The sequence below is a fragment of the Ptychodera flava genome, chromosome 18 (assembly GCF_041260155.1).
Source record: "Ptychodera flava strain L36383 chromosome 18, AS_Pfla_20210202, whole genome shotgun sequence".
NCBI lineage: Eukaryota > Metazoa > Hemichordata > Enteropneusta > Ptychoderidae > Ptychodera > Ptychodera flava.
The window spans coordinates 8683023-8704785 of record NC_091945.1 but is presented as its reverse complement, the minus strand read 5'-3'; the positions used below and the strand labels follow the sequence as shown (position 1 = coordinate 8704785).

General features: G+C 37.4%; 1 protein-coding gene across 1 annotated transcript in view; it reads left to right on the top strand.

Annotated features, from left to right (window-relative positions):
- Nucleotides 1-1099: 1099 nt before the first annotated feature.
- Nucleotides 1100-21763, top strand: part of LOC139116774 (long-chain specific acyl-CoA dehydrogenase, mitochondrial-like) — a 42583-nt gene continuing 21919 nt past the window's right edge. Inside the window, exons 1-4 of the mRNA XM_070679428.1 lie at nt 1100-1248; nt 8263-8427; nt 17524-17661; nt 18257-18421. Coding sequence (XP_070535529.1) covers nt 1124-1248; nt 8263-8427; nt 17524-17661; nt 18257-18421 — 593 coding nt within the window. The 5' untranslated portion in view covers nt 1100-1123. The remainder of the gene's footprint in view (nt 1249-8262; nt 8428-17523; nt 17662-18256; nt 18422-21763) is intronic.

Genomic DNA, 21763 nt, shown 5'->3' with positions numbered 1-21763 from the left:
TTCAACGGCACATTGTATTTTGAAGTCAGTTTTTTCATCAATCGAGGGCGGAAGTGAAATTACGCATTCAAATCCAGCCATTACGCAATTTAGCAAACTAATGCGTATGCCGTACGCGAGGAGAAAAAAGTCACCGCGAACACTGCACTAAGTTAAATCAATGTCTCTGCCATCTTCGCTTGCCAAGGACTCTTGTCCAGGCAGCTGGATGCTCCCCGAAATTAGAGTAGTTAGTGGGAAGTAACGGATCTGTGCTAGCTGACGATGTGTATCTGCTTGGTGTACAGCACATGGCTTTAAAAATGCTGCAAACTAGCTACTGCCTTCTCTAGTATTTTCCATCAATCCCATCATGGCATAATTGGAAATGACTAGAAATGGCGTTCAGTGTGTGGGTGCATCACTTAGGCCTTCCCAAAACAGATCCTGACACCTCTTGATTATTTAATATATGCAAAGCATGAAGAATGTTACCTTTACGTATCTTTAATAACCTATAACTATTTTGTCGTGGTATTCATAAAATCTTCCTAGAAACAGTTTAGGTAGATCTTTTGAAATTCACTTTGATCTTTCAACTCGTACGATGTGACAAAATTGACTGTGTCTTAGGATAGCTTAGCTTTTTCAGAATATCAACAAAATCTGCAGAAAAGTCTTTTCTGGTTGCTTGAACATTGAATTTCGGTTTTCAGATACCAAGCATTCCAAGAAATTTGCTGTTGTATAAAACGTTTATACAAAACTTTGTTAGAGGGGCAGGTCTTTTGTCAGCTTTATCTTTTAGCAAATTGCCTAACTGTGCAGAAATTTCAAAGGAGAACACAGGACGTACTAAAATCACATAGGTAGCTCTTTTGAAATGTTTTGACCAGTCTAGGCCAACTATCTCAGGACTGTACATGGAAACAATTTTTTTGTACACCCTTCAAGCCAATTGTCTTGTAGACATTTTTTCCTATAAATGGCCGGCAACAATTTTTTTAATCGAACAACCTCTGGCCACTCCCCCACAAATCAAATGGTCCACCCCTAAAGGACACGCAACCAACGCGACGCGCTACACTCGGAACAGTATTGCGCCCTCAATCGGCGTACTATTAGAACGAGGCTTGGTACCATCATGGCGACAGTACTTGCAACTTGTGGTCGGTTGGCACGATGTCGTGGACTAAACTTAAAACCTCGGGTCAAGGCTTTGCGAACACCACAATGTTCGCGATCTGTAACTCCACTTCTGTCAGTAAGGTAAAGAAAAATTAGACCAATTGCGTCACATAGTTTTTTCTTCAAAAATCAGTCGCGAACGAGCGCTCAGTGGTTGTAAATGTACAGTGCAGGATATGTCCAACAATGTTATTCTGATATTCATAATCGGACGTACCACGAAAGTACCAAATTGTTCGATGCTAGATTCAGAGGAATGCACTCATGTAGACACTTTTTTCAGTTAACAAAGCAATGTTGACTGTTGCGCCCTATAAGAAAAAATATCCTCTTAAGTTTCATTTATTTCATAAACCTTTAACATTGCAGGTCTACACTCATGGTCTACTGAAGTGAATGATACAAATCATATCTCTGGTAGTCGGTAACACTACAATAGCACCTTTCACTAGGAAAACCTTTTCAAAGTGGAAATCCATAACTCAAAATAATCATGAAACCGAAGACATTTTTATCAGCAAACTCTCATATGTCAAATTCTTGAGGGAAGTTCAGGCTTATTGTTAAATGGGGTGTGTTCAGCTGTGAGTCTGTAGCTGTGGTGTTTTCAGATGGGATTCATTCCTTTAACGGGCTGATTTTGACTTTTACGACTTTTACCCCTCCACCACAGCTATGGGAACTTCCATAGACAAACGTCCAAACCCGCCCGCAAGCACCCTGTGCACAAGTTTTTTCGACGATACTTCGAAAAGTTTACATCCAGAGATCCACTCAAAATTCACCAAAACGTCACCTTTTTCCACAGGCGCTCCTTAGCTGGGTAGTCTGCTAAGTAGATCGATTTTCGGATCGATCTATTGATCCCGTAGTCGATATGCCCGCCACTGTAACCTTACCTGGGTAGTCTGCTAAGTAGATCGATTTTCGGATCGATCTATTGATCCCGTAGTCGATATGCCCGCCACTGCAACCTAAATACTCACAAGGTGTGCAACACAATCACTCAAAAAACACACCACCCGATTTGTCAACTGGCCGTGCGATCGCACAAAACATTCAGAACTACACTCCCATATACCTTGTTGGATCACAAATTTAACCATCTCCTCAAAAATCAGGCCGATGAATGTGTTACTCGCGTCATCTTGAAGAAATCGGCCGTGTTTTGAGACCAAGCACGGTGAAATGCGGCCTGCAGAACGATTCTACCATATGACGTCATTTTTTCCACTGCTGACTGGTTCAACTATACTATACCAGTGACGTCATGCCATGACCTTTGTTTTTGCCGTTGATTAGCCAATCAGTAGTGGAATAAATTACATCATATGGTAGAATCGTTCTGCAGGCCGCATTTCACCGCGCTTGGTCTCAAAACACGGCCGATTTCTTCAAGATGACGCGAGTAACACATTCATTGGCGTGATTTTTGAGGAGATGGTTAAATTTGTGATCCAACTAGGTATATGGGAGTGTAGTTCTGAATGTTTTGTGCGAGCGCACAGCCAGTTGACAAATCGGGTGGTGTGTTTTTTGAGTGATTGTGTTGCACACCTTGTGAGTATTTAGGTTGCAGTGGCGGGCATATCGACTACAGGATCAATAGATCGATCCGAAAATCGATCTACTTAGCAGACTACCCAGCTAAGGAGCGCCTGTGCCTTTTTCCTAGCTTTACATGGCATGACTACCCGGAGACCACCATTTTTCTAGCGTAAAACTGTTGGTTGAGGCTCAGTGCAGCACGTCACTACAGTCACATTTTCGAAATATCGTCAAACAAACTTGCGCACAGGGTACGTGCTTGTGGGCGGATTTGGACGTTTGTCAATGGAAGTTCCCATAGCTGTGGTGGAGGCATAAAAGTCATAAAAGTCAAAATCAGCCCATCCACCACTTTGATATGTTAATTGCTGTCATCTTGGTGGATGAAAGTATCAGAAATTAGTCATAAAGACATCTTTTGTATAAATTCCTGATTTCTGCCATTTTTCCCATCACAACCATACAGTTCAATCTTGCAATCTTGCATTCAGTAATACTGAAATCAAGCCCCGTAAAGTAACTTGTACAGTTGTATGGAGGAAGTGCATCATTATTGACACTCACTAAACATAAAGCCAATTTGTCTCCTTGAATCATAGATGATTAAAGGGCCAGGAGCTGTAATTTTTAGTGACATTTTTACACTACTTTTGTTTTAAATGTCAACTACAGTTTCGTGTTCTACTCCCAATTTAAGCATGTAGAGATACAGTATTTAGATTGTCAACTCAGCCGATGCACGATTGTGTAAACTGCATTGTTGTTGTTGAAAATTGAAATTTAAATCAAGTGGAATCAGTGACTGCATTTTACATGCATAAACGTGGCCATGTTGACATGCTAAAATAGTAGGAGTTTCAACATCCTTTAGCAAGTAGAACATGAACTTGCAATTGACACACAAAACAAAAAAGTGAAAAAATAATCAAAAGTTACAGCTTCTAGGTCTTTATATTGTGTACAACCATTTGAAAAGTATTGGGCAATTTGCATTAGGAGAGTAATTGGTTTTATTCCGGACTAATCTTCTCCTAGGTGAACTGAAAAAAAATGATTGAGGGTTGGTAGGTGTCAGCTTACCTACTGCTGTGCTGCATACAGTTTATTGGGTGAGATGCATGTATTTAATACACAGGCTGTAACTGTAAAAGATGTACAAAGACATTTGGAAGTGTTAAAGGGAAAGAAGCAGGGTTATTTTTGTGTTCATGTCCACATTCATGACCAAAAGTTTTGGCAGGCAAAAAACTTGAAAATAACGTTAACCCAGGCTGAAAGGACAGTGACTTTAAGCACATATATGGATCATGTCCTTGAATCCGCAAGTAGGGCAGTCATGAGTTTCATTGATTTTATGAACTCAATTGAAGATATGTCTGGACTGATACAATTGTAACATGGAATGCATTGATTGACTTTTGATCACAGGGTACGCAATGGCTGTGAGACACATATAGATGACCTTTGAATCAAACTGTGCACTTTGTACTCACAGCTGTGTGACTTATTCTGATGCCAAGACTGTAAAATATAAAATATCAGATAAAACAATTTTAGTCTTGCAGTAATTCAATATTTAAGCAATAAATCACACTTAGCGATGGTATACCAGGAGATTTTGACCAGTTCACGACATATGTGCACAAGCGATAGCGTATATGAAGTGAACTGGTCAAAATCGAGTGGTATGCCCATTGCTGAGGTGGTTTATTTCTATTATATCATATTATTACATTGAAATTCTGGCTTGACATCAAAAGGGATTTTTAGCTCACATTTGGTTATATGAATGTGAGTTTATCGTATGAGCTAAAGTCGATGGCGTCTGTATGTATGTGTGTATGTATGTATGTATGTATGTATGTATGTATGTATGTATGTATGTATGTATGTATGTACATACAGTATGTCCGTCAACATCAAAAACACGCAAACCGCTGCACGTTTCAGCTTGGTATTTGGTGTGTGGATGCATCCTGGGCTATAGATGGGATTTTGTTCAAATGAAGTCTGCATTGCCAAAATTATGCAAATGAGCTTACAAAATGTGAAAATGGTCAAGAATTAATAACTCAAGAACCGCTGTTTTGATTGCTTTGAAAATTTGTGTGCAAGTACCTTAGGTGAACCTTATACAGTTTTATGAATATTGTGAAGATATCCTTAATTTTGTATTTTGCTGAATTTTTTGGTGAATTTTCTCATTTTCAGTTAAAATTATTCTTCTCTGAAAATGCCAGCCCAATGGCTCTCAAACTTGAGTTGGATCTTTGCAAGGGTGTTACTCTTCTAATTTGTTGAAATTATGACAAAATTGGGAAAATTACTATTTTGGAGCAATTTTGTCATTTTGGTCAAAAAAATCTTAAACAGTATTTTCTTTTTAAAATCCCTGGACAGACAGTTTTTATATTTGGTACACAGACATACAGAGATGACAATAATTAGATATGTGGAAATTGTCCTGAAATATACAAATTTGTATTTTTAAGACAATATTGTCATTTTTGGTCAAGAAAACTTGTTCTCAAAATAACTTGTTTGATAGCTTTGTAATTTGGTATAAAGTCCCGAGGGATGTTATTAGACAAATTTTCTGCTCAAAGTGTTGGGAAACCCCCAAATTTGTATATTTTAGGTAATTTTCTCAGTTTGTGACCTTAAATGACCTACACCAACGCAGGATATGTTGTGAGACAGTTTTGAAGGCTGTGAACATAATTTTGTCATATTTGGTATCAATTTGTAGGAAATTTTGATCCAGAAAACAAAGCTGAGGTGAATTTTTTCATTGCAGACCAATTTTGCAACTTTCTATGTTAGACATACAAGAACTGATGAGAAATTTGGATCCAGGATAATTCCAGATGTTGTAATCACCGCCCACAGTGGAAGGCATTTCACTATCTGTAACTAACTTAAGTGCTGTTTACATTAGAATGATAACACTCATCGCATTAATTAAAAAATCCCCAAGGTTGTAAATATATTTCCTGTCATCTGGCGTTATGTAATACCAAGGGATGGAACATTTGATATTCAGGAGGGGGTAGGGTCTAGAAGATCGATGAGGTAGAATTACTTTTTTACCAGATCCTTTGTACATTTTTTCTCCCACTCCCACCTTTTCTTTTTATCAAGCCTTCTCTGGCTATTTTTGTTGTTGACATTTGCTTATGTATTTAGGATCTGCTTGTCCCAGTGCTATAGAAATTGATATGCATGTTCCTAAAGATGACCTCCAGTATCTAAGTTGGAGACCTTATTTGCTTTTGTCATTCTTGTTTTCTGGTTTAAATATTTCTTGAATGGACCAATTCAAACCTAATGTGAGCACACTGTCCTTGACGGTATTTTTTCTCTAGCTGAAAGCTTGTTTCAAACCATGCTATTATGTGAATGTAGCATGGTTGTTATCACATCTCGACCAATCAGATCGCAGGATGTACACCATCAACAATGTTGGTTATCTACTACGGTATATGTAGTCACCATGTGCATGGAAATACTGCAAGGAGAATTTTTTATCAATGTGGAAACTACTAAAATAGTGAATTGATTATTGTATCAAACTTGATGGTAATACTTTTGTTAGCAGATTTCAAATATAAACAAGTTTTATTATAGAAATTTGAACTACTGCTGTTTGTAATTGTATGTTGTTTATGGCACCTTTGAACTTCAAAAGGCCCCTCAGAGTGCCAAGACTATCGACAGAATCTGTATGTCCATGAAGCATTCTGCTTTGAATTAAAGTGGCACTCCCACTTGGTAACATTTTTAAAGCACATTTTTTTAATGCCAACGGTCGATATTTGACGTGGCGACTGCACGCGGATCGCGAGATATCGGTAAAAACATGTCCTCAAAAAAGTAAAAGTTTGAATTCCGGTGGCCCACCTAAATTCAGCTTCCGAGCATTGAACGTTCGGCACTGGGGCCATTGTCAACTAAGCTATGGAGTACGAGTCTACGCTTACGCTGCTGTATGCCACAGTACCACTCGCGTCGGTGATCGGTCATGCCCCCTGGGGGAAAGCCGAGTCTTACTGACTCTGAGAATAAACGGAAAACAAAGTTTGATTCCACCAGAATTCACATAGGTGACTAGCACAGTTACGTGCGGTTGATACATAGCGGCCGCCTAGTGGTATGCATAGACGCATACCATGCGCACGGCGTACTGTGTGGCAGACAACAAAATGTAGTCATCGGAGGCGGCTAATATTTGACACGTAAAAACTGATGGTTATGTGGTATTGGTTAAAAATATAGTACAACTGATTTAGAATAATGAAAACGACAAAAACTAAGGAGAAGTTTTACAAAACTTACCTGAGGTAATGGCATAATGCTGTATATAAAGTCTTTGCTGTGGGAAGTAAATTAATTGCGTCATTCGAACTTATTGTAGACTCCCTAGAATATTGTCAATCAGCACGACAACAAACCTTCGGGGGATTTCGGGTCAAAATCAGAAACGATCGTAAAACTTTGGGATGTGAAAAATACGCTCGGGAAATGACATGTTTTTACCGATATCTCGCGATCCGCGCAGTCGCCACGTCAAATATCGACCGTTGGCATTTAAAAAATGTGTTTTATAAATGTTACCAAGTGGGAGTGCCTCTTTAATCTCAGGGATGAATTTTTTGCTGATTGATGGCTATTTTGTGTTTATTTGATAAGTATATTACTGATAACAGAAATGTTGCTGTCAGTACAACATTTTAAATTAATAACTAAAAGTGAACACAAGCACTGAGCTGTACAATCAGAATAATCTTAACTGAAATTCATAATATTGTTTTATTTTCACATTATTTTTCAATCTCGACACATTTGCTACGCTACTGGAACCAAGAATTTTAGGTGAATCTTTGATTCAGTTTTACATGTAACAAAGCTAGAAAACTTAGCCATGACTTCAGTAACTTCGTTATCCATTCTGAAAATAATGTGTTGATGGAAGAAATGAAGTTACCTTGGTGCCAATCAAAGAAATGAAGTTACCTTAGTGCCAATTTAGTTATACTTCAGTTTCAAACACGACAACAGCCCTCTATTTGTTCAAATAAAGTGATATGTCACTGTGGCGGAGAGGTGACAACACTCCAGACTCTTCACAAATTTCAATTTTTTCATATCAAAATTTAATCCTTATCTTGCCAGGCAGTATCTCAGCTCTGGATTTTTTTTGCGCAGTTTTTTAATCAAAGATTTCCATCATGTCCCTATCTACCAAGTCAGTAAAAACTGTTATTGAATCAAAACCTATTATATTTTCACCTACTTAGAATGGTATGTTTCAGCAGTTTAGTAAGCAAAAATCATGTTTACAGTAGCTACGTTTTCAAGGGCCTTCAAATGTTCAAATCTTTGTAAAAAAGAAATATAGATGATCCGTTATACCACACTGGTTTTAACCAACTGTACCTAAATGTAACATATGAACTTGGCATAGTATTTGTGTAAATGTTCTTTTCAGTTTTGAGGTATGAAGTTTTTCACACTGTAATGTCAAGTACTTGCTTTTTTCATTGACAGATATCAAAGTACACAGGAAGAAGAGATACCATTCAGACCAGAAACCAGTCAGGTTGGTAACATGATGGACATTGGTGCAAGGAGAATAATGTCAGAAGAGCATGATATGTTCAGAGCCAGTGTCAGACGATTCTGCAGAGAAGAAGTATCACCACATGAGACCAAGTGAGTATTAATGTAGTTCAAAGTCTGACCTCTGACCTTATTCCCCCAGTATTCTTACTTTCTTGTACAGCCTTAACCCTATGAGTGCCAAAGTCAATTTTTTTTGCCTATATAATACATACTTCAGTCATTTTTCTTTAGATTTTTGCCAAAATTTTGATAGAAAACTATAGCCCATGAAATGTGATGTCCATTTATTCCAAAATTAATAATAAATTAGAGAAAAATTAATAAAACTTGTTAAAATTTTGCACTAAAATTTTGGCTTTTGAAAATTACAGAGCTCATGGTTAACCTTTTCCCTGCCAGACAGTCTCACTTCCCCACCAGCCCAGTCAGGAAAAGCGGTATAAAGCCAAATCTATATATATATTTTCATCAGCATAGCTTGGTATGTTGTTGAAGCTTTAACCCTTTCCCTGCCAGACAGTATCACTTCCCCATCAGCCAACTCAGTGAAAAGCGGTATTGAGCCAAAACGATTCGCATTTCCACCCATTTGGCTTGGTGTATTCCAACAGCTTTAATCCATAAAAATCATGTTTACAGTATCTGTGATTTCAGGGGCCTTCAAATGTTCAATTTTTGGTTAAAATGAACCAAATGGGACATGTTGTGCTTCACTAGTTTTAACAAACTTGACCTGATGATGAAATATGAACTTGGCAAGAAAAGGATTAATCTGGTAAAAAATAGCTAATACAGTATCTATGTTTTCAAGAGTCTTCAAACATTCCATTTTGTGTTAAAATGCAACATCTGCAACATGATATTGCACCTCACTAGTTTTAACAAACTTAATCTGGTGGTGACATATTAACTTGGCAGGGTAAGGGGAATTTTTACATTATATACACCCCTCAAATTAGGTTTCAGACTTTTACTTGAACTTTCTGCAAAGAATTTAGACCATTGTCTTTCAGAATCATACTGTCAAAGTTTTGACTTTAAGTAAAAAATTACATGAATTTTATCAATATTTGAAATATAAAGTGGCTGTTGCATCCTGTGTTAAGTCTATAGGGGAAAATTAATTATTCTATTTGCTCATAAAACTGAATTGTTTACAACGGACAGGGATGTAATCAACACAAGGTGATGGTGCCAGACAGTGAGTTTGGTTTCATCTCCTCATGATCACAGCCTGTACTAGACATGCGCTAACACATCTAATTCAAAGTACTGGGAAGATATAAGGACAATGTACAGTTAACTACGGTGCATGTCAGTTTTCCTCACTATACAATCCAATGTGGATGCCAGGTGGCCATTTTGTTATAATTTATTGATATCAAGGCCATTACTTAGACTTGTCTGAACCAATTCTGTTCAAACTTAGTATAAGGACAGAGTGCTGTGGGTTTAATATGCGCATTAATTTTGTCACATTATGATGTTTGCACTGAATACAACCAAGAGCTTTTACAAATTGGAAACATTTGATCCAGTGGGGACTATGTCATCAATGATGACATGTCTGTATTTCTAGTTATTCATAGAACTTTGAATCCAATAACTGTCACTGCCAACCTATTTTTTGACCATTTCCAGCCATCAGTTCTTCTTCACAATGAATAGAAATGTTTAATTTTGACACTGAAAACTCTACAATATACTGAAAAGATATTCATGGTAAGACATGCTAAACTATGATAACTTATGTTCTTTCTAACCCCACAAAGTCAAACTTTTACCACAGCTTCATGCGTGAAGTGACCCTTCTAAACTTCAATTGCCAAATGTTACATCCATAGCCCAGTGGCATCAAAGGTGAATGCTGGTACGTCCATCGGCCATCATTGTTACATCAGGCTCACAGCTGTGATTCTGGCAAACACCGGAATACCTTGCAACATGACCGGGGTTATGATGGTATAGTCGATCACTTGGTAGCATGTCAGGGCCGACAAGGGCTTGTATCGCTATCTTGAAGGGTGTAAGGAAGACTGGACAAGGCATCAAGTCCTATAAATCTAAAGATACTATTCCCACAAGAGACTACAGTACACTAGAGTGCTGAGCTGAAAGACTAGCTTAAGACCAACACATGAATTTTTTTCTATGCTGTTGGCTTTTTCTTCTTTTAATATGTTGATGGTGTGGTACAGGTATATCAGGGACTATCAAAAATTCAACTTAATTAAACACTGGCTGACATTAAAATTTTACAATCTTGTACCGTGACTTGGAACAAACAATTGTGCCGATTCGTTTACTTGTGAAAGATAATCAGCAGTTCCCTGTACCAACAGGTATTTGCAGGCAACAATGATGAATAATGATGAATTTGTTCTTTTTATGACTAAGAAAAAGCCAATGCAAAAATCTTTTTATAATGGATTGCATGTACCTCGTGATAACACAAGTTACATCGTGAGGAATTACAGTACACTTTATTAGTGTCCAGTACCATTCATATTCATTGCAATGTTTGTATACTGATTCGAAAACAACAAGCTGTAAAACAATGCCAAAGCATGAGGAAAAACACACCAAACTTTCCAAAAAATGTGTTCACAACTGCCATGACTTCTGAAATATGGCAGCATTTATTTGAATCAGTCATGGTTTGTTTTGATGATTGTTGTCGTGTCCTTGGACTTTGCAAGGTCGTCAGACAGGGAGAGAGATCAGGGTCAGTGTAACCTTGAATCTGTGCTTTACAGAAACAAGGAATACTTCACACCAATGTCACAAGTTCTTGGTAGAATTTCACCAAAATAATAGGTCTACCTGTACTGAATACTAGAATAAATGTTATCAATATTGTCATGTTTTTGCGATAAATTGTTAATTCCTGTACGATATTAAGTATGGCGATAAGAACAGACAGGGTTTGCCACTTTGGTATGTTAATTGTTCAATATTTGAAACTTAACTATTCTAGGCCTTAAAGAGGCACTCCCACTTGGTAACATTTTTAAAACACATTTTTTTAATGCCAACGGTCGATATTTGACGTGGCGACTCCGCGCGGATCGCGAGATATCGATAAAAACATGTCATTTCCCGAGCGTATTTTTCACATCCCGAAGTTTTACGATCGTTTCTGGTTATGACCCGAAATCCCCCGAAAGTGTGTTGTTGTGCTGATTGACGATATTCTAAGGAGTCCAAAAACGTTCGAATGACGCAATTAATTTACCTCCTACTGCGATGACTTTATATACATCATTATCAATGCCTTTACCTCTGGTAATTTTTTTTTAAAACTTCTCCTTAGTTTTTGTCGTTTTCATTATTCTCAATCAGTTGTATTAAATTTTTAAACAATACCACATAGATATCAGTTTTTACGTGTAAAATATTAGTTGCCTCTGATGACTACATTTTGTCGTCTGCCACACAGTTACGCGTGGTTCGATACATAGCGGCCGCCGCGTGTGGTATGCGCGTTCTATGCGAATTCTGGTGGAATCAGCAAACTTTGTTTTTCGTTTTTTGCCGAGTCAGTAGGACTCGGCTTTCTCCCATGGGACATGACTGCTCACCGACGCGAATGGTACTGCTGTGGCGTACAGCAGCGTCAGTATAGACTCGTACTCCATAGCTTAGTTGACAATGGCTCTAGTGCCGAACGTTCTATGTTCGGAAGCTGAATTCAGGTGGGCCACCGGAATTCAAACTTTAACTTTTTTGAGGACATGTTTTTATCGATATCTCGCGATCCGCGTGCAGTCGCCATGTCAAATATCGACTGTCGGCATTAAAAAAATGTGTTTTAAAAATGCTACCAAGTGGGAGTGCCTCTTTAAAGTATGAGAGAAAAATTATGATAACAGTAAAGTCCAATCCATTCACAAAACTTCCAAAACATGATCTATAACTTGCACTTTCTTTATACTTCAATGAAAATGTATAACTTCACCTGGTCTCACTTTGATTTAGGGTTATTATTATTTTACTCTTCAAAAAACATATCTATAAAGACAGATTACAAGTTGTACTTTGATACCAATATCAGAAATGAGCCTTTATCCCTGAATTTATAGCACCTTAAAAGTTCAGCTTTACAGGAGCAATATTTGCTGTCATACTTACACCATGTACCTGGCAACACTTGCAAAGTGACAGACAGGTGAGGTCATGAAAGTTTGTTAACCTGTCTACATCGGCAGCCAATGAAACCATACAATTCTCAGTCAGTACCATTACTACTATACTCCTATTTGCACTTTGTGTCTGAGAATTTCAGGCACACAAGCGATCGGTCTGAGTGCCATGCATCGGGGACTGAAATATCACCCTATCAATACACATATGTGTGTGGTTTGTCTATATCAATGACCGTAGCCCATTTCAACAACCATGAAACCAAGCTCTGAAAGTTTCTAACATAGTAAACTATAGAGGGCGCTTGTTTGACAACTACGGATTGAAGTGTGACCTTCAATAGCAATAGTAGCTAATATGCTGGCTGCATCAAAATTATGGTACCTGGCATCATTTGATCACGTACCTAAGGAAATTATTAATGAAGCAAATAGTAAATTATGGAAATTTATTGGAGAGGTAAACGAGAAGTTGAGTCTTTCCGCAGTAAAGCGCAACATTTGACATTCCCAATTTTGGAGCTCTAGCTTTTTCAATGATAACAGTATTCACACAGAATGATATTATTTTTAGTAAGTACTACATATGAACATATATAAAAAATAATATTAAAGCTGTATGTCCAGCTCAACAAAAATTATAGATTTTTATCTTTGTAAATATGGCCTCTATTTGCTCACCATTTTGTGACATTTTGTACCCCTGTAACATTAGGAAGGGATATTTACAATATTTATACCATTTGAATTGATTTCAAATGCAAAGTAGTAATGTATTATAAACAATTACTAAATTTTATTCTTAGAAAAAAGAACTAGGGAAAGGGCCAAATATTATGCCCAAAAATATTGCTAACGCCGCGTGTAACAATGTCTGTCCAACTCTATGCGAATTGATAATATGAGAACAATAAATATAGTGAAGGCTGTAAGCTGCAACAAACCACTCATACATTTGACTAACAATGAAATCTTCCACTATGTAACATTCTTTATTCTGTCTTTATTGAAGCTTGGGTTCTCTTGCTGTTAAAAATATTTCTGGAAGGAGTGTGTCCACATGTTACACGTGTTAACTCATTTCAAAATCAAGATTTAAAAAAATTCTTTTGGTATACATTGCTGAAATTTTGTCATTTGAGGGTGCCCTAAAGTTCATGTTTTATGGCGCAATTGAATATAAACCGATGGCCACCATTACAGAGAGCACCTGAATGGCAGGATGTGTGTCCTCTTTGTTACACGCGTTACCGGTGTTACACGCGTGGAAGTAATTGTAGTTTAATTAAATACTGGATAGAATAATGTTAATTTGTTTTTTAGTGTGACAATTCTATCTGTATCAGAAAGTTACTGAAAGCTTTCTTTACAACTATTGATGCACCTTAGATGCCCATATCGTTTATGAACGAATTGGACAGAACTGATGATGTGTGTCCAATGTTACATACGTTATCCCATAGACAATACAGGGGTCTTCCCTCTGTTGTCTATGGTTATCCACAGAGCCAATTTATAACAATTCACATCATAATTCTGAGGTATTTAACTTCGTCATCACATATACATATATAAATCAATCAAGTACATTTATTCAGAATGGAACACACAATTTTTGTATAAAGCCAATCCAGTGTCTGTATATGTTACATACGTTGCCAGTTGCCATAACGTTGCATCAGATATCCTCCTCTTATGATAATATTAAGATTAAAACGTCTTCTGAAGTGTGTTTCTAGTTCTTGTAGACTAATGGGTTTCTTTCAAACTTGGCACAGGGATGATAATGGGATACATGTGATCAAATACAATACAATGTCATGTCTGTCCATGTTACACGCGTTACTGTTGCCGCGACAATTTGCCCTCCTTCTTAAACAAAGAAATTATTTATCTTAAAAAAATATTTTAGATGACACACCTGTAGTACTGTCCACCCACTCAATTTTTAGATTCAGATTAATAAATTTAATTTTTGACCTTATTGTCACAAAGTGGTTGCACTTTACTGTGGAATGACTCAGTTATAAAAAGGGGTATTTTCATTCAAAGATATGATGACTGTGGCAAAAAAGTTGTCGACATTGAAGAAAAATTAATGCACTCCAATTAAAGTGGCTTATGAAACTATTTGAGAAAATCCAGATAAGGGGACCCCTAAATGGGCCAGCTTATCAAAATATTTCATAGCGAGTTATGACAATAAACTTAATAGTGATTATCACTACCTGCATCTCAATTTCAAAGTCAACAACAAACGAACCCCAATGGTGTATGGGGATATGTTAAATACCTGGAAGTCACTTAGACTTACAAGAGTGAATCTGCCAACATCAAAACAGAATCTTCTTAGAGAAGTTCTGTGGTATAACGACAATATTAAGAATGAAGGAAGTGTCCTCTTTTATGACAAATGGTCAAAGAGTGGAATTTTAAGGCTTAGGGACATCTGGAATGATGACAGAAATGACTGGCTTCAACAATGGGAAATAATTGCAAAAATTAGAGGAGGTACAAATAGACATGTGCAAGAGGAAATCAAAACAGAGTATGAAACACTCCTCAATGCTATTCCAGATTCTGGAAACAAATCATTTCTTCAAACATCCAAAATGAAGAAAACTATGATATCTTAGACTTAGAGAATTATGGTCTGACAAAAAGTGAGGTCAAAACCAAGTCACTTTATTGGAAATTAGTTGATAAGAAATGGCATGCAGTCAGAGGTCAGATTGGTCAAAAATGGGCTGAGAATCTAAGTCTTACTGACAGTTACAAAGCTACTCTATTCAGCCGTCTTAATTCAACAGAAATTGTCAGCAATTCAGTAAATGATTTAAATTGGAAGATTTTCCATCGAGGCCTAGTCACAGGAAGCTTGGCCAAAACTTTCAATTTAAGTGATGGGAAATGCCATATTTGTGGCCAAGAAGAAACACTGGAACACATCTTATTTGAGTGTAAATATGTTAAAGAAATCTGGCAGAAATGTATTTCTTTCTTTGTCAGAAACCACAACTTTGATAATAATATCAATATCAAAAGATTAGCAATTGCAGGAATCGAAAATGATAATAATGCAACATCTGACATTATTTACTGTATTACTTCCTTTGTAAAATATACAGTTTGGAATATTCGAAATTCGGTTACTCTTGATGGGATTAAAGTTTCCCTTCAATCCTATGTCATGCAATTGAAATGTCATCTCTCCTCATGGATGAATACATTGTATTTCATTTATAAGATGATGAACAAAACTGAGGATTTTATCACAAAGTTTTCAAGCCTTGTAAGACTGGAAGGAGAAGAATGCATCCTGAATGCATTCATATGATGATCTTTGTAATCAAACAGCTAATTATTTGTTTTTTCACACAAGAAGCATTGTAATTTTAACGCATTCACAGTTATGTAGATTTGTTTTATTTGTGACTATGTTGAAATAAATTTATCTTTTCCAAAAAAAAAAAAAAAAAGTGTGACCTTCACACACAAGAAGCACAGCCAAAACATTTAATTTAACTGATTGATTGAGATGACATGTTTGTAGCCAAGAAGAAACCCTAGAACACATCTTATGTGAATTTAAGTATGTCAAAGAAATATAGCAAAACTGTACTTCTTTATATTTTGTCAGAAAATGATGCCGTCAATATTAAAATATCAATACAATACAATTAAATCAATTAAAGATCGGCAATAGCAAGAATAATATATGACAACAATGCACCATCAGATATTATTTACGGTATCACTTCCTGCATGAAATTCACAATTTTGAATATAAGAAATTCAGATACTCTTGATGAGATAAAAGTTTCCCTTCAATCCTATGTTATGCAAATCAAACGCTGTCTCATGGATGAATATATTGTACTTTATTTACAAGAAGATGAACAAACTCAATGATTTTCTGGCTAAAATTTCTTGCCTTGTTAGACTTGAAGGTAAAGGATGCCTGTTAACTCCATTCCTTGACTGTAAAGCAGGGCTCTGTGTTTCAAATTTTGTTCTTACCTTTTCTCAACAATTTATCCAGCTATGCTGTTTCTTCAAAGTATCTACAAAGTCTTTGGATGATCTTGTGTTGCGTTTCTGAGAGCATCGTGAAAGATTCAAAATTGTTGGAAATTGTCTCATTTGCCATAGGTTTTTTGCCTTGAGAAACTGTCTGTTGGAATGCAATGTTCAGTGTGTGATGTTGATATATTTGAATGCTTCTAGAGAGCTTGATGATTCAGTTTAATTTAGGAAACACTCAGTGAACAAGTACTCATCAGAGCTGCCCAATACTAAAGTATTACTCCTTCAATGTACACTTGTGTAACCTGCAGGAGTATGTGTTTGCAAACTGAATAAGATGACAAGATGACTGCAATACTTGAAGTTGACTAAAAGTGTTTTTGTACTCCACAAGGGGATTTTTTTGCAGTGGGTCACCCTCTGTTTTTTGAATAGTCTATTCATATGTTAATAACCCATCAAAAGTATATATTTTCGCAACTAAGGAATATTCAAGGTGTACAGTGTTTTGTTAAATGTAAATTGGCTGCTCTTCTGAACAACTTGTGCTCAGCACAGAAGGAACTGTATGGTGTAATCCATCATGAGATATACTGTAGAAACCAGTTGTTTCACCGTTTAACCTTATTCAAAGATTAAATATTTTGCTTTAGAAATTTACCTCTCCTATATCAATTTCTGAAATCATAATTAAGGGGAAGGAACTGACAATTACTTTTCCTTCACTTTGAAATCTTTCAAATTTTAGGGTTAATTTCATGTCAAAGAATTTCTAACTTACTACATATATTTCGTGTCTAAAAACCTTACTACATTATATTTCTTGTCTAAAATCTGGTGACAGTTAGGTCACAGCCCGAGCACTGTTAACTGGTATTAATACTATTACTATACACACAACACTCTGAGAGTCTGTTGGTCAGGCCAGCAGGAAGGACTGCTGACTTGTACAGTGTTGTGACAAGCAAGCTTTCCAAGGCAAAAGATTCATTCACTAATGGTTTATTTTGCATTTCAGATGGGAGGAAGATGGCCAGGTCAGCAGACAGGTTTGGGAGAGAGCCGGTGAACTTGGTTTCCTTGGCGTTAACATTCCGGCAGAGGCTGGAGGACTTGGAGCAGACTTCAAATCTTCTTCTATTGTCATAGAAGAACTGTAAGTACCTGAATGAAATTGATGTATACATAGTGACGGATAGGCCAAAATGCTCAGGAAAGGAAATATTCTAAAAATCGAAATTGCGTGGAAGTAGAGACAGAACAGTAATAGTGCAGTTACCGTTATTCTAAGGCATGATATTGACAATGACATTGGTTATGATTAGGTTGTGCACCAAATAGATGTAAGATTTCCTTTCTTGAACACATACAACATACTTTTGAAAGATACATACAACATTACAAGATTTGTAAGTTCTATAGAAGATTATGTCAATGTGCGAAACATGTCATGTCATAGAGAAAGACTTGAACAAGTAAACGGAAGTGGTTTAGAATTGTGCAATAAAAGCTTTAATTCAGGTCAATGTTTCAAAGTAAGACAGTTACAAGCATAACTACTGGTATTTTCAAATAAAATCAGCATTTTATCCAAAATAGGGTTTCATTATTTTGTGGTCAAATTCTGTGCATTTACAAAACTATTGACTATAGTATACTTTTAAAGATCTCACATTTTCTTTCATGTTTTTACTCCCGACTAAATAAAGGAAAGCAGTGATCAATTTTATCTTGTTCTTCTCTTTGTCCAGAGCGTACATCAACAGCAGTGGTCCTGGCTTTGCCATGAGCTGTGACATCGTCATGCCGTACATTTGCAACAACGGAACCAAAGAACAGATTGAGAAATTCATCCCGGCCATGACAGCCGGAAAGAAGATCGGAGCACTCGCCATGACAGAGCCTGGTGCTGGAAGGTAAGATACAAAACTGTCAAATATACAGAACTGAAACAGTTTGTAGTAATGACCAACCAGGACATTGTTCAAACACTCAGACCTAACCAATAACTGGATTACTTAGCTACGCTTGTTTCTGATCAAACCTAGCAGTAAGTCATTACTATGCGTATGAAATATTTGATCTGTAAGTTAACTCTTTCAGTCCGAATATTCCGATAAATTGGCCCAGCAAATCAATTGAAAACAAAATGTTGTAAAAAACGCTGTTAGGGTTAAACAGACATGAAATGGTTTGAATGTTACAACAAGAACCATTCTTTGTGTTGTATGCTATTCACAGCCTAATGATTAAGAATGGTTTATTCCCAAAGTAAACCTGTCATGCCACATTAAACCCTTGTTTCATTGACATAAGTATTGGTGTGAGTCTTTTGTGGCGTTCTCACGGCAACGTTTTCGCTGGCCCAGCACCGCCCCTGATCAGAGTCCGACTTTAAAATATCTGTGAGAACAGTTCCCAACGCTCCTGGGCCAGCGTTAATTTAGGACGGAGTCGAGGGGTGGACCTGAGTCCGAGCTCGGACTTAACGTCCGCGTTCGTGTCCGTGTGAACGCATCGAAAATTAGCGATGTCGAAAAACGCCCCCATGCGGCGACTTTTGGGCATATTTTCGAGGTAACCTATGGTCTTTGTTAGTCCCCACGGACACCGTCCGGGGGGACTTATAGGTTTGGTCATGTCCGTCCGTGCGTCCGTGCGTGCGTCCGTCCGTGCGTCCGTGCGTCCGTCCGTCCGTCCGTTCACGCAGATATCTCAGAGATGCCCTGGTCAATTTCTTTCAAACTTTGCACAAGGATAGTACCCTACCCCATACAGATGCACGTCGATTTGTTTCACAATGCGATCAAATTTGGCCGTGTTAGAGGACTTTTTAGTTTTCACCTCCATAGACTCCCATGTATAAGGCAGTCTCCATAGACTCCCATGTATAAGGCAGTCCATAGACTCCCATGTATAAGGCAGTCCATAGACTCCCATGTATAAGGCCAAGAAAAATAAAAATTTAGTTTCTCATCGTATTCATATTGCAAAAAGGATGCAGTGACACAGTTTTTAGTCCCCACGGACGAAGTCCAAGGGGCTATAGATGGGGTCATGTCCGTCCATGAGTCCATCCGTGAGTCCATCCATTCACGCAGATATCTCAGATATTTTGACAAAATGTCGCGTGACCTTGGTGACCTTTGACCTCAAATATATATATATATGTCCATAACTCGGTAACCACAAGTGCTACACCCTTCATATATGGTATGATGGGACAGCTTATGACGCCACATATTGTACCTCATTAATTATGTGCATATCTAATTTTGAGCGAGCCAATAGAGCTAGAGGTCCGATTTTTGGTATATAGGGATAACTTAGCAATACTATTTTTTTTCAAAATGTCACGTGACCTCAGTGACCTTTGACCTCAAATATACATATTTGTCCATAACTCAGAAACCACAAGTGCTACAGCTACATGTATGGTATGATGGGACACTTTATGATGCCACATATTGTACATCATTAATTATGTGCATATCTAATTTTGAGCGAGCCAATAGAGCTAGAGGTCTGATTTTTGGTATATAGGGATAACTTAGCACTACAATTTTTTTGACAAAATGTCATGTGACCTCAATGACCTTTGACCTCTATACATATTTGTCCATAACTCAGTAAACTCAAGTGCTACATCCTTCATGTATGGTATGATGGGACACTCTATGACGCCACATATTGTACCTCATTAATTATGTGCATATCTAATTTTGAGCGAGTCAATAGAGCTAGAGGTCTGATTTTTGGTATATAGGATTAACTTAGCAATACAATTTTTTTTGACAAAATGTCATGTGACCTCGGTGACCTTTGACCTCAAATATACATATTTGTCCATAACTCAGTAACCACAAGTGCTACACCCTTCATATAAAGTATGATGGGACAGCTTATGATGCAACATATTGTACCTCATCAATTATGCGTATATCTAATTTTGAGCGAGCCAATAGGGCTAGAGGTCTGATTTTTGGTATATAGGGATAACTTAGCAATACAATTTTTTGACAAAATGGCATGTGACCTCGGTGACCTTTGACCACAAATATACATATTTGTCCATAACTCAGAAACCACAAGTGCTACACCCTTCATATATGGTATGATGGGACACCTTATGACGCCACATATTGTACCTCATTAATTATGTGCATATCTAATTTTGAGCGAGTCAATAGAGCTAGAGGTCTGATTTTTGGTATATAGGGATAACTTAGCAATACAATTATTTTGACAAAATGTCACGTGACCTCGATGACCTTTGACCTCAAATATACATATTTGTCCATAACTCAGTAACCACAAGTTGTACACCCTTCATATATGGTATGATGGGAGACCTTATGATGCTTCATACTGTACCTCATTAATTATGCATATATCTAATTCTGAGCAAACCCATAGAGCTAGATGTCTGTCATACATATGCACATAGATTTGTTCTGTGATACGATCCAATAAGGCCGCCATGTGGCCATTTTATTACGATTTTTTCATCTCCTGACCTACAGCTCAGACATGTATCAAGCGAATTTATTCAAAAGTAATTTTATCACAGACCTAATGAAGAGGACTCTATCCTCTCTGAGGACCTGTAATCAAAGTACCCATTAACAAGTGGGGACTGTGTCATCAACGATGACTTGTTCAGTTGAGGTTGAATATAACCATGACCATTGGTGACAGGCTTGTCCTACGCATCCGGACGTGGTAATAATTGGTCCGAAGAGGAAGTAGCACTATTGCTTTGCCGTATGGCGAAAAAGAGAACATTCAGAAATTGATGGATGGCACTTCTAGAGACAATGCAGTTTATCAAACAACAGCAGACAGACTTGCTCCTAGTCACCTGGCTTTGCTCAGCAGCTGAGTTATTGGTTGGCCTAGCGACTCTTTGGGCCAAGGCGTTTACCCACAATCTACACTGGATCTACGCAACAGCCTACCATTGGGGTGACAGTCTGATTCAGTCCTTCAGTTTATTATATGTTTTGATACTTATATATAAGCCCACAGACTTGGAGCAAGTCTAAGTAGCAGACAAAGCAGCAGCCAAGCCCGTGGGGGTACTTCCATAGAAAAGGTGTATGGGCATGTGACCCCAAAATGGGTCAATTTTTCACAAAACAATCTCTAAAAGGGATCGATTTTTCATCCTTAAAACCCTAAACATAGATTGATAACAAAGCAAAGGTCCTGTTCTTTAGAAAAACCTTCACATGCAACAGAATAAAGATGAAAATTTC